Genomic DNA, 15,085 nt, shown 5'->3' with positions numbered 1-15,085 from the left:
AAACTTCAAACATTGTGGGGTCGTTGATGTATCTAGTAAGGATTGAAGGATAGAATGTTTGACCAATTCCTTTAATCGTTTAATAATATACATCGATGTTGCCGGTCAATGTGAAAATGAGAAAAAAATTTGGATGTCTAAATTGGTTTAGCATTTGTCTTAAATGATGGAGAAACACAATGACCAAAAAAACTAGCTTGGAAGACATGAGCCTAGCTAGTTGAGTTGGGTTTCGGTAATTGTGTATTTAATTATCACTACAACATGCAACTTCAAAAACAAAGTAATAGCTCTCTCTCTCTCTCTCTCTCTCTCTCTCTCTCTCTCTAAGTTTATGATGTTGAGGGAAGAAAATCTTGTGGGAGTAGGGCTCCTAACAATCCTCCATGTGTGCTTCCTTTCTGTTTGCGTTGCTGATAAAAATCAGACCTTCAAATCTTCTTGCGGAGATATGAACATCAGTGACCCTTTCTATTTGGAAGATGATTATGCGTCTGACCACAGTTATCTTGACTTGGGATTGATCTGTGAAAATAATCGTACTATGGTAAACCTCGATTACGGCGGAAAATACCATGTTGCAGACATCAACTACAGTAGCCATACCATTCGGGTAGTGGATCCGGGCCTAAAGAAAAAGGGCATGGGAAACTGTTTCTCCTATCCTCTCTATTACTTCCGCATGGATCAGTATCCATATGAGGTTCCTACAAATTCCAGTTCTGTAGTTTTCATTACATGCCCATGGCTGATCACTGGTGACAAGATTCATAATAAGTATATTCCTGTCATTCCATGCAACACGAATCGCAGCTCCCCTTTCTCGCAACCATACGCGTATGCAATAGTTGGAGATTTGGAGTTCAGAGATATTCCCGATTCATGCATCTTGGACGGGAATATCGTCACTCAATCAAAGGCAGTTGCGGAGGGAAGACATTTATCAATGTCAGATTTGCAAGAAGAGCTACTCATGGGGTTTGAACTTTCATTTCTGTATTCCATCTGCGCCATAGAATGCGAAGTGAAAGGGCTATCCTGTGATCTGAATTTCACCAGCAATACTTTCAAATGCTCCAACTCCAGCGCCGTAGAATGTGGGTATTACGTCTGCTTAAAGCCAAAATTTGAGTAAGATTATCATTGAAGCCTCGTAAAGGAGGCTTGGAGTAATGAATTAGATGTTATTCATGCATGATGAAAACTTTGAAGTCAATTTTGAAGTGCCCCATCAGTGACTAATGTGTCTATATGAATAAACAATCATGCAGGGATCCGGAAAATCTTGACAATCTTGATTGACATTCTGTTTTACTTATATGGTAAGGCCTCCGAGTTTTCCTTTTTTTTTTTGTCCTTATTTCTCGATAATTTTCCTTTTTGTTTCAGTGATAATAATAGTGATATTTTCACTTATATCTTTCTTATTTTGAATTCAATATCCTCTCTCTCACTCACAGCATACATATGGTTTCCCGAAAATTTTAAAATTCCAGGTGAGGCTTAGTAGCTCTCTCTTCATATTAAATCAATTACTTATGCTTCCTTTTTTTCTTCAAATTATACAGAATTGTTTTGCACTCAATTCTACTTGCAAAAACTCAGATTACTTGCTTGATTCAATCATGTAGGACTTGGAGAAGCGCTCAAGAATGGCGACTATGGCAATATCTTTGCGTCCATTGGTAAGTTTGAACGGGAGTTCCGCTATATTTACCAACTTAATTTTGCATAGTCATCATTATTTGTAGTTGTACTACAACTATCCCTCCTCTTGTATAATAAGGATGATTCGAAGATTATAATTATAACTTAATTTAATTCATATTCTTTTCTGAATTTAATTTATGTTATTCTTTTCTTATCAGGATTCTGGATATTTCATAAGATTGGTAAGACTTCCCGTTCCCAACTATTAATTCTTCGTGGAATAATATGTATCTATAATGAAGCCTTTTTATATGAACACCTTTGAATTTTTTTATCCAACTGGGCCCTCATTTATAAAATCAAAAGCTTATAATAATAATAATAATAATAATAATTGTTATTATTATTAGTAGTAGTAGTAGCTTAGGGGATTTGGAATGCATATACTCTGGTCTAAATTCAGTTTCTAGTCCACTTGTATACAAAAAAAGTCAAAACTGTGGGATCGGAAATGAGGCCTCCAATTCCAAAGCCCCAATTTTTTCTTTACTACCCTGCATATTACTTCCATAGAGAGCCCCCAAGCAGCACAGTTCAAAACTCAATCCAATCTCAAAAAGTTTCACAATACCTTTATTTTTAGATTAATCAGCAAGGCAATTGCCTAATGGTTTACTTGGTGGATTTAATGTTAATTGAATGCATATGATAATAAACATTTTCTAATATATTTCTTTTTTTTTTTGTTGCTTTATGTATGTTCAGTCATGATAAACATTGGAGTACGAATTGTACTTGGGATGTTCATGTTTGCCTATTTAATCTACAAGTTTCGACGAAGACACTTATCATTAGATGATAATATTGAAGAATTCCTGCAAAATCACAAAAGTCTTCAACTCATAAAGTACTCTTATTATGATATAAAGAAGATGACCAACAGTTTCAAGGATAAATTAGGACAAGGAGGTTTTGGCTCTGTTTATAAAGGAAAGCTCAAGAGTGGTCGAGTTGTTGCAGTAAAAGTACTGGTTATGTCTAAAGTTGATGGGCAAGATTTTATCAATGAAGTGGCTACAATTGGAAGGATCCATCATATTAATGTGGTGAAACTTGTTGGATTTTGCATAGAAGGTTCAAAATGGGCTCTTATATATGACTTCATGCCTAATGGATCTCTTGATAAGTTTATTTTTCCGAAACATGAAAACAATACCCCCTTAAGTTGGGAGAGGTTGTATAAGATTGCACTTGGAGTAGGGCGTGGGATTGAATACTTACATCAAGGTTGTGATATGAAAATTCTACATTTTGATATCAAACCACACAATATTCTTCTCGATGAAGACTTCACTCCAAAAGTTTCAGATTTTGGCCTTGCAAAGTTGTATTCAACAGATGAAAGTATTGTTTCTCTCACCAAAGCAAGAGGAACAATGGGATACATTGCTCCAGAATTGTTCTACAAAAACATTGGATGCATATCAAATAAGGCCGATGTTTATAGTTTTGGAATGTTGTTGATGGAAATGGTGGGTAAAAGGAAGAATTTGAATGCATTAGCAGATCACTCAAGTCAAATATACTTCCCATCATGGATATATGATAAATTTGACCAAGGGGAGGAGGACATTGAAATGGGAGATGCCACAGATAATGAAAAAATATCTGTAAAAAAAATGGTGATAGTTGCATTATGGTGTATACAGATGAAGCCCACAGACCGTCCTTCCATGAGCAAAACATTGAAGATGCTAGAAGGTGAGATTGAACTCTTGCAAATGCCTCCTAAGCCTTCTCTATATTATGATGAATTGAAGGTAGAGGATCAGGTGAGCAATCAAGTAGGAGTACCAGTTTCATCACTTAATGCCATGGATACAATCACCTTAACCGGAAGGTAGTGCCACATTGTATCTACTTGCATGCTTTGTCCCTTGATAATGTTTTCTTGGCTTAGATGTAAGGATTGTTGCTTTTCATGTATCAAATGTATTTGTCCTAAAGCACTGGCTTGGTTCCTAGAAGGTCTCCATACATGAGTCGTCTTCTCCAAGGCCTTTGAAATTCTTAAATAAAGTTTTGTTTCCTTTCAAGCAAGTTTCGTTCATTTTTTAATATTCTGAAGTAAAAATATTTAGGGTTGCAGAGTAGTGATTAAAGACTAGTGACAAACCATATTACAATCATCTTGATTCATAGAGCTGAAATTTTATTTCAATATATAGAATTTAACATTTTTTTCAGCAAGTGCTGTATTAGAGCTAAAAATTCGTAGGTAGCAGCTTCGCAAACTGTACCACCAAGTGTAGCAGCTTCGACTACCACTAGGTAGCATGCTTCCTACAAACAAAGGAAAGTTCCATATGGGGGTTGGTTTGGCATATCCCTATTTAATCGTAAGTTAGCACTCTGGTGGCAACAAAATGGAGAGAAAAGGAAAAGAAGACAGTGTCCTTGGCAAAACTTAGGTGGGCTTAAGTGAAGGGTTAGGTGAAGGGTCTATCAATCCCTCATGGGGCTTAGCTTAGGTGGGCTTAATCAAACACACAAAAAATTGAACTATCCAAAAGTGCTGGTCTAATCTAAAAGTGTAGGCCCAAGCGTAACTAAATATGGGCCCAGCCCAGCTGTACAAACACAAAAATAGACTACCCAAAAACGTAGGTCTAATCCAAAAATATTAGCCTAACTACGCAAACACAAAAGTACGATTCAACCCAAGGAGCTACCTTATTCATTAAAAGAATTTTGGTAATGTGGTTGTTGAATTTACGAATTACATTTTTGAGAAAATTAAAATTTTTTATTTTGTATATATTAAAAAAGTTGAAAAATAATAAAAATAATTTTTATTTAATATTATATATAATTGAAACGGGTGAGATGAAATAAAATCAATCGAACCCATCTTGTACCTAGCCTGGGTTTAAAAAATTTCTCAAACATGTCCTACACTCATTTACATTTATCGAAAATTCATCCTATTAGGGGCTAAATAAAATGGGTGCTCAAAAAAATCCACTGCATTACCATTTCTTATAATGTCAATCAATTATGGTACAAACCCTTGGTTACATTATTTTTTTCCTTCATTACATAAGAAGCACTATTTCCTAAACAACAAGAAAACTAATGAAATTTATTTATTTTCAAATATTTTGCCTTTTTTTTTTGTCAACTCTTTGTTTAATCATCCAAATTTCTATAAAATTATAAATTGATCAATGATTATATGTGAATAACTAAGTTTATTTATCTCCAAAAAATTTTATTTATTTTTAAAAATTTTAATGTTTACTCATTTTCAGTTGTTTTTATTTTTATTTTTTTGGTTCACATCCTCCCAAAATAAACCTCTACAAATAAATTAATTGCAACATTCACACTACTTTTTATATTTCATGTATATAGAATAATGGTAAAAAAATATAAATTTTTTAAAATAAACCCAGAAAAAACAATAAAAATAGAACAACATGAGAAAGAAATAAAAAATAAATTAATTTACATTAAAAAAAAAAAAACTATTAGAAAAAGATAGAAGAGGGGAACAAAAAAAACTAAAAAGGTGTCTTTAATACACAACTTCTTGATAAAATACTAAAATCATGTCTTCATCACAACTTCATAATACTTTACTAATAATGTAATGAAATCATGTCTTCAAGGCTTTGGGACGAGTTGGGTCCCAAGTAATTATCATTCCCACTCTAACAAAAACATTTAAACAAGGTGAGGCGGGTTCCACCCCATGTAATTTCTTTCAATTTTCAATTTTTTAAACAATTAATTTTAACTTCTTTTTTTTATTATTAAAATACATATTATAAATAAATAAAATATTATAATTTTTTTATAACTTGTGTTATTGAAAAATAATTTGTGTTAAAAATTGGAACATAAAAAATTAAATTAAATTATTTTTTAAAATTAGCTATATATAATCGGGGAATAGAGGGATAAGGTAATGCCTCAAATCTCAAATCTACTCTTAACATATTTATTTTAGTTTCAAATTCATTTCATTAAGGGCAAGGTAGAGTGGGTACCTTAAAAAATTTGTTTCATTATCATCCCTTTTCAATACATTACTTCATAATGATATACTAAAATTGTGTCTTGAAAACATGATTTTAAGACAAAGAACTATATGACCTTTTTTTTTTTAAACTTATGCGATACAAAATGTCATAATTTTATCAATAATTAAACTATCAATTTTTTACAAATGATTCTTTTAATTTATCAAAAATCAAGGCAAACAGTCACTTTTGAAAAAGAACTTTTTTTCAAGGGGCTTTGAAAAAAAAAAAAAAACATTTTAAAAATATTTATTAAAATGTAATACTTTTGAAACTATTCGCAAATCAATTGCATAATTAAGGAATTGAATTGAAATTTTAAAATTATTTTTAAAAAAATCATATTTAATTTTTTTTAAAAGATAATTGCAAACTCACATTTTTCAAGTACGTCCCCACTCGAAACAACGAGACTCTCTTTTTTTATTTGTGAAAATTTGATTTTTTTAAAAAAAAAATTAAAGTTGCCGCTTATTTTAATTTATTTTTAAAAGGAAAAACAAAATGAGAAAAAAAAACTCTATCTGACTCATTTTTTGAAAAAAGACATATTTACAAAAACTAAATCTAAATTTGAGGGTTGCGTTACCTATTTGGTTTCTAGTAAGCGAATTGAGGGAATTATGATAATTAATTAATTAATTATGGCTCGTATACCTACGATTTCTAGTAAGTGAATTGAGATAATTATGGTAATTAATTATTTAATCATGAATAGCAAGATTAATAACACAAATCAATATACAAAAAAATAATCATAAAAATAAATTATAATAGTATATAAGGTAAATGACAAGATAATTAATCAAATTGATTTATTAATCGAATTAAAAAAAGAATATTTTAAATTAAAAACAATTTCAAATGAATGGTTTCAATTTATTTATTTATAAAAATGTTTCAATTCATTTCCAATAAATGGTTTAATTCAATTTTATTTGTGTTCAATTTTCAAAAAAAGTATCAAAAAAATTATTACAAAATTTTCAATTTTGCAATAAAAAGATTTTTACTTTTACCAGAAAAATAATGAAATTTTAAAACTTTATTTACAAAAGTATTTCAATTTGATTTTATTTACAAAGGAATTAATTTCTTTACAAACTTTATTTACAAAAATATTTTCAACCCAACTTGATCAAGAAAAATGATTTCTACAACTTCAATTTGCAAAAGACTCTCATCCTAATCTCATAAAAAAATTTATTTAAAATCTCTATTTATAAAAAATACTTTTAATCTCATTCTAATTCTAATGAAGGAAACATAATTTATTTAAAAATCACTTTTTGGGACAATTTTTATTTACAAAACAATTTTTTAGACAAATTTTATTAAACAAATAAATTTCCAAACAATAGTTGGTAAAAATAATTTTTTGAATTTTATTAAAAATAATTTTCTGGATTTTCCTAAAAACATTTTTTTTTGAATTTTTATAGAAAAAAAAACTTTCTTTTATTAAAATTTTTTTTTCTAAACTATTGTTTTTATTAAAACGTAATTGCTAATTATTCGTTTTATTAAAACAAAATTTTTAAGTTATCAACTATTCAATTTTGCATACACCTGTATACATAAAAACATTTACATGAACTAATAGAAATGAAATTAAATAGAAATAAGGAAATAAAATATGTACTTAGACAAGCCTACAACAAGCTCAATGCCCCATTTACAACTTTCGTAAACCTCATTTTCTTCTATAAAATTTGATTCTCCACATGTAAATATACAGAGCCCAAAATAATTATTCAAGCTCAAGTTCAAATTTCAAATTGGTCCAATAAATTTTACCAATAAAAATAGATCCAAATTAATTAATATACCCAACAAAAATATCTTTCATATCAATATCCTTATCCAATAACCACGCAATTTAGTCAAGCCCGAAATATCATAAAACAAAATAAATTTAATTCAACCTAAATTTAATACCACATAATCCAAACCTAATTTAATATGCGAATCCAAATAAAAAATCCAATTATTACTAAATCCAAATAAAACATACATTAACAAACAATACCCGAATCAAAATACAAGGTTTAAAATATATCCAAATTATTTAAACTTAACCCAAAGCTTAGAAATAATATCCCCGGTAAATGCAAACCCAAAAATAATATAAATTAGCTCAAACAAACAATCTTAATAATCAATAATAAATTACTGTAAAAATTAAATAGAAATAATAAAATAAATAAAATAAAAAAATAAACTTACATAAATTTGAAGAAAACGGGGAAATGTGAGATGGGTGGAAGGGGGGTTGCCAGCCGGCAGTTACGTCACCGGGCGGCAGTGGCGTCGACGGTGCTACAGGCGGCGGTGAGATTGGATGGGTTTTTGGGTGAGGGAAGAAATGGGTGTGGGGAAGAGGAAAAGAAGAAACAAAAGAAAAAAAAAAAAAGAGAGGGAAAATGAAGAGGGGAAAGGGGTGTGGTCCTGTGCCAGTCTGAGCTGGGGATGGGGAGAGAGGGTAGGGGAGGAAAATGGAAAGGAAGACAAAAAAAAGTAAAAAAAAAATAGGTGGAGAAAAAGAAAATGAAAAGGAAGGATAGAGGGGTAGGGGTGGGAGTGGAGAGAAAGTTGTACCGGAAAGAGAGATGAGAAAAGAAAAAATAATAAAAATCGAAATAACTTAAAAAGGTGTGGGTGGATAAAAAAATTCAGATATAATTGATATTTAAATTTAAGGATAAAATTGAACTTAAAATTAAATATAAAAATAAATTTTAGACAAATTTTAAGGTTTATAATCATTTTTAATTAATGTTATAAATTCAAAAATTGTTTTAAAAATGTCATGCTTTAATAAATAGTTTTAAGAAAAAATTCAGTGAAATTTGTCCTCAAAGCCTCCTATCAGGGCTCATGCCTACATGGAGCATGAAATGACACCCTTCAAACCCATATATATGTGCTTCATAAAAATTAAAATAAAAAGTAAAAAAAAATAAAATAAAACAAAACAAAAATTGGAAAGCAAAAGCAAAAACATTTTTTTTTCAAATCATGTTATCGAGGATAAGGTAATAAAATTAACAAGCTATTTAAGCCATCCAATAATATGTTGATTGTTTATAGCCTAAAAACTGTTAAAAAAAGTAAAAATAAATAAATAAATAAAAATATTTCCAAATCTTATTATATGATTTATCCCAAGTCAAAAACTACTTTGAAACTTTGAAAACTCTGTAATTTTAAATTATAAAAAAGTTACATATTTAAAAAAAAAAAAAAACTTTTTCAATGTAATCTGTAGTATGCATAGTCGGTATGTTAGATTTAATTATTTTCAAGCAATATGTATTGTTTACCAAAGGTTTAGGTTCTATTTGTGACTATTTTAAAAAATAGTTATTAAGTATATTTTTTTAAAACCGTTCTATAATGTTTTATACTATAAAAGTCCATTTTAAAACTTAAAATATTTTTAACATATTTTTAATGTTTTTAAATATGTTTTAAAAATAATTTGTATATTTGATATTTTATTTTTAATTATTTTATATGTTTATATAATTATTTTTTAAAATAGTTTTCAAAAAATAACTAAAAATAATTAAAAGATGTGATGTGAAAAATGTTATATTACCTTTAACTTGAATATTTAATATATTTTTTTTAATATTGTATCATTTATATCTTTTAATCCCAATTTTAATATTTGATTTCCACTTTCGTACTTTTAAGTATAATTTTTATGTCAACCTAAAAAGTTTTCATCATACTGAGGTATTGGCGCTCTCCACTTGCGATACTTTGAAATAGTACAATCGTCAAACCGCATGAGAACTGAAACAATCGAAGAAGGCACCACCACGCTATGGGAAAGCAGAAACAGCAGGTGATCTCCCGTTTCTTCGCTCCCAAATCTAAAGCCCCTTCATCATCTTCATCTTCAATACCATCATCACCATCTCCATCTCCATCTTCGCTCCCAAACCCACCAACCCCTCCACCGAAAATCTCCACCACTGTCACTTTCTCTCCTTCCAAACGCCTTCCTTCCTCCCACGTGTCCCCCTCCACCAAACACCCCAAAGCCCCCAAAATCTCTCACCCCATTGACCCCTCTCTCCACCAAAAGTTCGTACAGAAGCTTCTTGAGCCTTCTTCCTCAACACCCACAAAGCTCCCACTTCCAACCACCAAGTACACTCCACTGGAGCAACAAGTCGTGGACCTAAAGCAAAAATACCCAGATGTTCTATTGATGGTAGAAGTTGGGTATAGGTATAGATTCTTTGGTGAGGATGCTGAGATTGCAGCTAGGGTGTTGGGCATTTATGCTCATGTTGATCACAATTTCTTGACTCCTAGCATACCAACTTTTCGATTAAATGTCCATGTGAGGAGACTTGTCAGTGCAGGGTTTAAGGTAGGTGTTGTTAAGCAGACCGAAACTGCAGCCATTAAGGCGCATGGTTCGAATAAACTGGGACCCTTTTGCCGGGGTTTATCGGCATTGTACACAAAGGCGACGTTGGAGGCAGCAGAGGACGTGGGAGGTGGGGAAGAGGAATGTGGGTCTTATAATAATTACTTGGTTTGTGTAGTTGAGAAAGGGATTAGTGTAGAAAATAGTAAAGATTGTGGTGTTGGGGGTGGGTTTGATGTGAGAATTGGGATTGTTGCAGTTAAAGTATCAACGGGGGATGTTGTTCATGGGGAGTTCAATGATAATTTTATGAGGGCTGGGCTTGAGGCTGTGATTTTGAGCATGTCCCCTGCTGAATTGCTTCTTGGATACCCGCTCTCTAAACAAACAGAGAAGGTAGATTTTAGTTACAGTGTCATTTGGTGTCTAGCAGAAGTGGGAGATGTTAACTTTTTGGGAGAATTGTGTTCTATATAAGACTTCTATGTAATTCCATTGAACTCCATTATTGGTCATTTCTATTTATAGAAATCAAATTATTATTCCTTCAAGGCTCCCTTCTATATGGTGCATTGAACTCCATGATTAAGTATTTGTATAAATGGAAATCTACTTTGGTTCTACTTCAAAAGGGTGCAGAACCATCATTGTTTCATCTGGATGTTCTTAAAGGTTTGATCTTTTTTCCTAAAGGCAAATAAATAAAACCATTGGCTAACATTCTTAGTTATTCCTTATAATGAAAAACAAAAAGGGAAGAGTTCATAATTTTGAAATCCAAACCAGACTTATTCAAATAAATTATGCTAGAACTGCAGTGCGGATTCAATTTAATTGTTATTAAACATAAGTGGTAATGGGGAATCCATTTGCTTTTATTGAAATAATTTTGAAAATGTAATTCTTTCATATACAATGTTCTCTTTAACTATTTCATCCCTGGAATAGAACTTATCAACTGATATTTAGCGTGTGATATGGAATACTGGCTTTTAAATTTAGTCTGGTTATTAACTTGAAAGATGCTGGTTATTTACAGATGGCTTATTCAACAGCTTTCTGTAGGCAAAATAGATGATTTCAATAAGATACAGATAAATATAAGGAAAATTTGAAACTTATATTTGAATCATATTACACAAAAGAGAAAGTTAGAAAGGATTTATATGTGTCATTTTCTAATTTCTACAGTCAGTACGCTACAATATCATTTGAAACTTAATTTCTACATCTAATTTCTAATTTGAAACTTAATTTCTACATAGAAAATTAAGCCATACCTGATTTTGGTCCCTGTCAGTGTCTCCTTATAACATTTCAGCAGCAACCACCCATAGACCTTGCTCTACTTGAGGGACCATACAACTTCCTTAGCCGGTACATCTTCTGGTATAAGACAACCAAAATGTCATTACTTGGATTTCAGAGGTGTACTTTAGAAATACCTTTGATCTACCCTTTGCTTTTTCTTATTATTTATTGTATTTGGTGCATTCCATCTTTGCTTTATTATCTGTTTGGAAACCCTCTTCAATAATAATGCTGGTGATGTCATTTATGCCATTTAGAAACCAAAATATTATTTAAAATCATTTCTTTATGCTCACGTCCTATAAAATGATTGCATCCAATTCTGATATTTGGCTACTTAAATTTGCATTGATATGACTATATGATGGTGTAACGCCCAAGTTTTCTTTTTAAAGGGTAATTTAGGAAATTCTTAATAATGATATTAAATTAATTAATTAATTAATTTAATAAAATGGAAGAGGGGTGAAAAAGTAATTTTACGAATAATACCCTAGGTATAAATAGAAAATTCTTTTCTTCCTATTGTTTTTTTGAATCGTATTCCTGTTCGTAGAGAGTTTCCAGAAAACGTGAAGTTGAGGTCAGATTTCAAGGTTTGAAGAACAAACCTCTATAGGTAAGTTTCTAACCCCTAGATTATTATTTTAGATTCATTAGTTAATTTCAAACACATTAGATATATATATATATTTTTTTTTGGAAAACCCCAAATCTAGATTAGGGTTAGATTATTTTTTTTAATTCGTTTTAATATCAAATAGTGAAAATCTAAGATTTTGATTTTATTATTGGAATTTGGGAGATCTTAAGTTTTATTAGATGGAAAAAAAAAAAAATTCCTTGGAAAGTTTTGATTTTAGGTAAGGGTTAAATTAAAAAAAAAAAAAAAAGAACGCGTGTCCACAGGAAGGAAAGAAGGAAAAAAAAAAAAAAAACAAAAACAAAAGGGCGTACGCATGCTGTGCTGGAAGCAAGAAAGAAAAAAAAAAAAAAAAAACTTACTTTTTGGTTTGGTGTACCCGAGAGTCATGAATGGCTTTTGAATTGTTTAATTAAAAATAATAATAATAATAATAATATTTAGTTTTAGATTAATAAATAAGATAATAGTAATAATGGTCTTTTTTTTTTTTGTAATAAATAGAATGAGAGATTTAGCAATATATATATATATATATATATATATATATATATATATATATATATATATATATATATATATATATATATATATATATATATATATATATATATATATTATATATATAGAATTTTATAATGAAATAAAATTATAATTTAATTAAATTAGTAATGTGTTATTAGAAACAAATTAAGAATTTATTAATTTTAATTAAATAAGGAATAGAGTAATTAAATTATTACTTTGTTAATCAGAAATATTAATCTTAACATTTAGAAATTTTTAGGATTATCAGATTTATATTTTGAGGTAAAAAGTAATAGTGGTCTTTTTATTGTGTTAGGTGAGGAGTAGACTTTTCAAGGTTATTTTTCCTTCAAGGTCTTTGCATATTTTGAGGTAAGGGAAGTTAATGCAATATTTATAAAATTAAATTATTTTATATGTTATTTTGAATTGTGGAGAAGAAAATGATATTTTGTTACCATGCATGGATCAAATTGTTTTGCACTAAATATTATGTTGGAATATTTTGTTTTATTTATGACACAAAATATGGAGATATTATGTTGTGTAAATTTGAATACTTGAACAAAAACATCACTCTGGTTTATTTGGCCCTTGTCAACGGATATAATAGTTGACTATTCGGCCTGTCAACGGGATATAATAGTTGACCTTTACATTTCATGGTGGAATGTAATTGATTTGGACCCAACCTCTAGGGGTTTGGTTAGAGGTTACTAGTACTAGTAGTGTTTGGTTCCGTCCACCAGGAACAATTTGAGGCTAGCCACCCATTTGAAAAGTCCCACCTAACTGGGCATTTGATATTTGATAACCAGAATAATGAAAAATTGAATGGATTTGATTGAATCTTATGTGAAAATGTTTGAATTTGATATGAAATTGGTTGGTTGAATTTTGAATATATTGGTATTTTTGAAACTCTGATATTTGATGAAAAAAAAAATGATATCTCCTATTTGAAATGAAAATATTTGATCCATGAATTGCATTAATATTCCTTATTGGGCTGTGAGCTCATTCCCAATTGTTGAAAATTTTTCAGGTACTCTTAGTTCGGGTGAGGAGTGATGGCTAGGCTGAGGAATAGTCATCATTAGAATTTGACTTAGGATTTTATGTTGGATTTTGTTTTAACTATTAGTTATGTTCATTTGGATCATTGATATTTGGAAGTTATTTGGAAATTGAATTTGAGGATTTTAGATTTTGTTCTGCTACTCTGAACAGGTATTTAGTAATTGGTAACATCCAGTTACAATATGATTGTTTGGGTCAGGTTACACTGTAAGTCTTTGGGTTTGAGGTGTGAATTGACCGTCACGCCCTTGAAGTGGGTCTTGGGGCGTGACAGATGGTTTATTCCTAGTTGCTATTAGCCTATGCTGGACCTGCATCAAATGTTCGTGTGGAGCGTACCTCAAGAGATTGCTTCAGTGATGGTGGAGCACTTGCTGAAGTTATGTCTTTACATGAGAACTTAAGTGAAGATAGTAGAGCTGATCATCAAGTGGACAACACAGAAGTGATGGAACAGGAAAATCATTGCCTGGCAATTGAGGTATTAGTGTTTGTTGACTTTCTCGTGTCAGGAACGAAACAGTATGAATTACTGCTTCTTTGGACATATATTTTCATTTTAGCCACCCACCACCTCTTATGTGAAATTTGTAAGTGCTCGGTATCCCTTGGGAGATGTTGTCACAGGATTGATTCAGAACATGCCTTGGGCCATGTGGCCCAAGTTGCCGCCACATATGCCCGCTTTTCGAAAATAAAAAAATACAGTAATTTTAAAAAATATTTATTAAAGAATAACATGGGTGAAATTATTTTCGAATTTATGATATTTTTTATAATAATAATTAAAAGTTAAAAAAAAAAAAAAACTACAATTTTAAAAATCTACAACATTTAATAAATATTTTTTAAAACTTTAATTTTTTATTTTTTATTTTCAAAATCCCCACATATAATAAAATATTTTTTGTTTTACACTCTATTTGATTCTTGAAAAATACTAAAAAAAGAAAGAAAAAAATTAAGAAAAGTGATTTTTTTTACATTTAATTGTACTATAAAAAATATCATAAAAAAACAAATATAACTAAAATGAGATAGAATTTTATGTTTTTTTTATGAAAAATTACAATAAATAAAATGAGATTGAAGTAATATATAAAAAATAATTTATTGATTTTATTTTTTTATTTTTTATTTTTTTACTTTTTTTTTTTTTTTTTCCATTTCATTACATTTTTCCCCAAATTTTGTTAAAATCAAACATAGTCTTAAAGTCAATTTGGCTGAGTTTACAATAATTTTTTTCATCAATATAGCATGTAAACATCTACAGTCATTATAGGCTTCTCATTTGAAAAACTGAAATCTTGATTCTAACCATGTTTATAGAGGTCAAATTGGCAACCTAGAAATTAAGTTTTAAGTCTTCTATAGATTGAAAGGTTAAAATCATGACTT

The 15,085-nt window shown here is 29.9% G+C and overlaps 2 protein-coding genes across 2 annotated transcripts; both read left to right on the top strand.

The window, feature by feature from the left end:
- Positions 1 to 306: 306 nt before the first annotated feature.
- On the top strand, positions 307 to 3,746 carry LOC117933099 (PR5-like receptor kinase). Its single transcript, XM_034854486.1, has 6 exons — positions 307 to 1,097; positions 1,272 to 1,322; positions 1,461 to 1,496; positions 1,632 to 1,685; positions 1,869 to 1,892; positions 2,416 to 3,746. Exons 1-6 carry the CDS (start codon positions 335 to 337, stop codon positions 3,552 to 3,554), a joined length of 2,067 nt encoding a protein of 688 aa, XP_034710377.1. The 5' UTR covers positions 307 to 334; the 3' UTR covers positions 3,555 to 3,746.
- A 5,787-nt stretch (positions 3,747 to 9,533) lies between these two features.
- LOC117933348 (DNA mismatch repair protein MSH3-like) lies at positions 9,534 to 14,382 on the top strand. Its single transcript, XM_034854710.1, has 3 exons — positions 9,534 to 10,518; positions 13,974 to 14,165; positions 14,248 to 14,382. Exons 1-3 carry the CDS (start codon positions 9,568 to 9,570, stop codon positions 14,380 to 14,382), a joined length of 1,278 nt encoding a protein of 425 aa, XP_034710601.1. The 5' UTR covers positions 9,534 to 9,567.
- The last annotated feature ends 703 nt before the right edge of the window (positions 14,383 to 15,085 follow it).

The sequence above is a fragment of the Vitis riparia genome, chromosome 16 (assembly GCF_004353265.1).
Source record: "Vitis riparia cultivar Riparia Gloire de Montpellier isolate 1030 chromosome 16, EGFV_Vit.rip_1.0, whole genome shotgun sequence".
Lineage (NCBI taxonomy): Eukaryota > Viridiplantae > Streptophyta > Magnoliopsida > Vitales > Vitaceae > Vitis > Vitis riparia.
This window is presented reverse-complemented; position numbering and strand designations above follow the sequence as displayed.

Bases quoted from the DNA above. Each gene is read 5' to 3' on its own strand.
- LOC117933099 (XM_034854486.1), top strand. From the start codon at position 335: ATGATGTTGAGGGAAGAAAATCTTGTGGGAGTAGGGCTCCTAACAATC. The intron at 1,686-1,868 runs GTAAGTTTGAAC...TTTTCTTATCAG, and splicing joins CAATATCTTTGCGTCCATTG to GATTCTGGATATTTCATAAG. The intron at 1,893-2,415 runs GTAAGACTTCCC...ATGTATGTTCAG, and splicing joins CTGGATATTTCATAAGATTG to TCATGATAAACATTGGAGTA.
- LOC117933348 (XM_034854710.1), top strand. From the start codon at position 9,568: ATGGGAAAGCAGAAACAGCAGGTGATCTCCCGTTTCTTCGCTCCCAAA. The intron at 10,519-13,973 runs GTAGATTTTAGT...GTTTATTCCTAG, and splicing joins TCTCTAAACAAACAGAGAAG to TTGCTATTAGCCTATGCTGG. The intron at 14,166-14,247 runs GTATTAGTGTTT...TTTTCATTTTAG, and splicing joins ATCATTGCCTGGCAATTGAG to CCACCCACCACCTCTTATGT.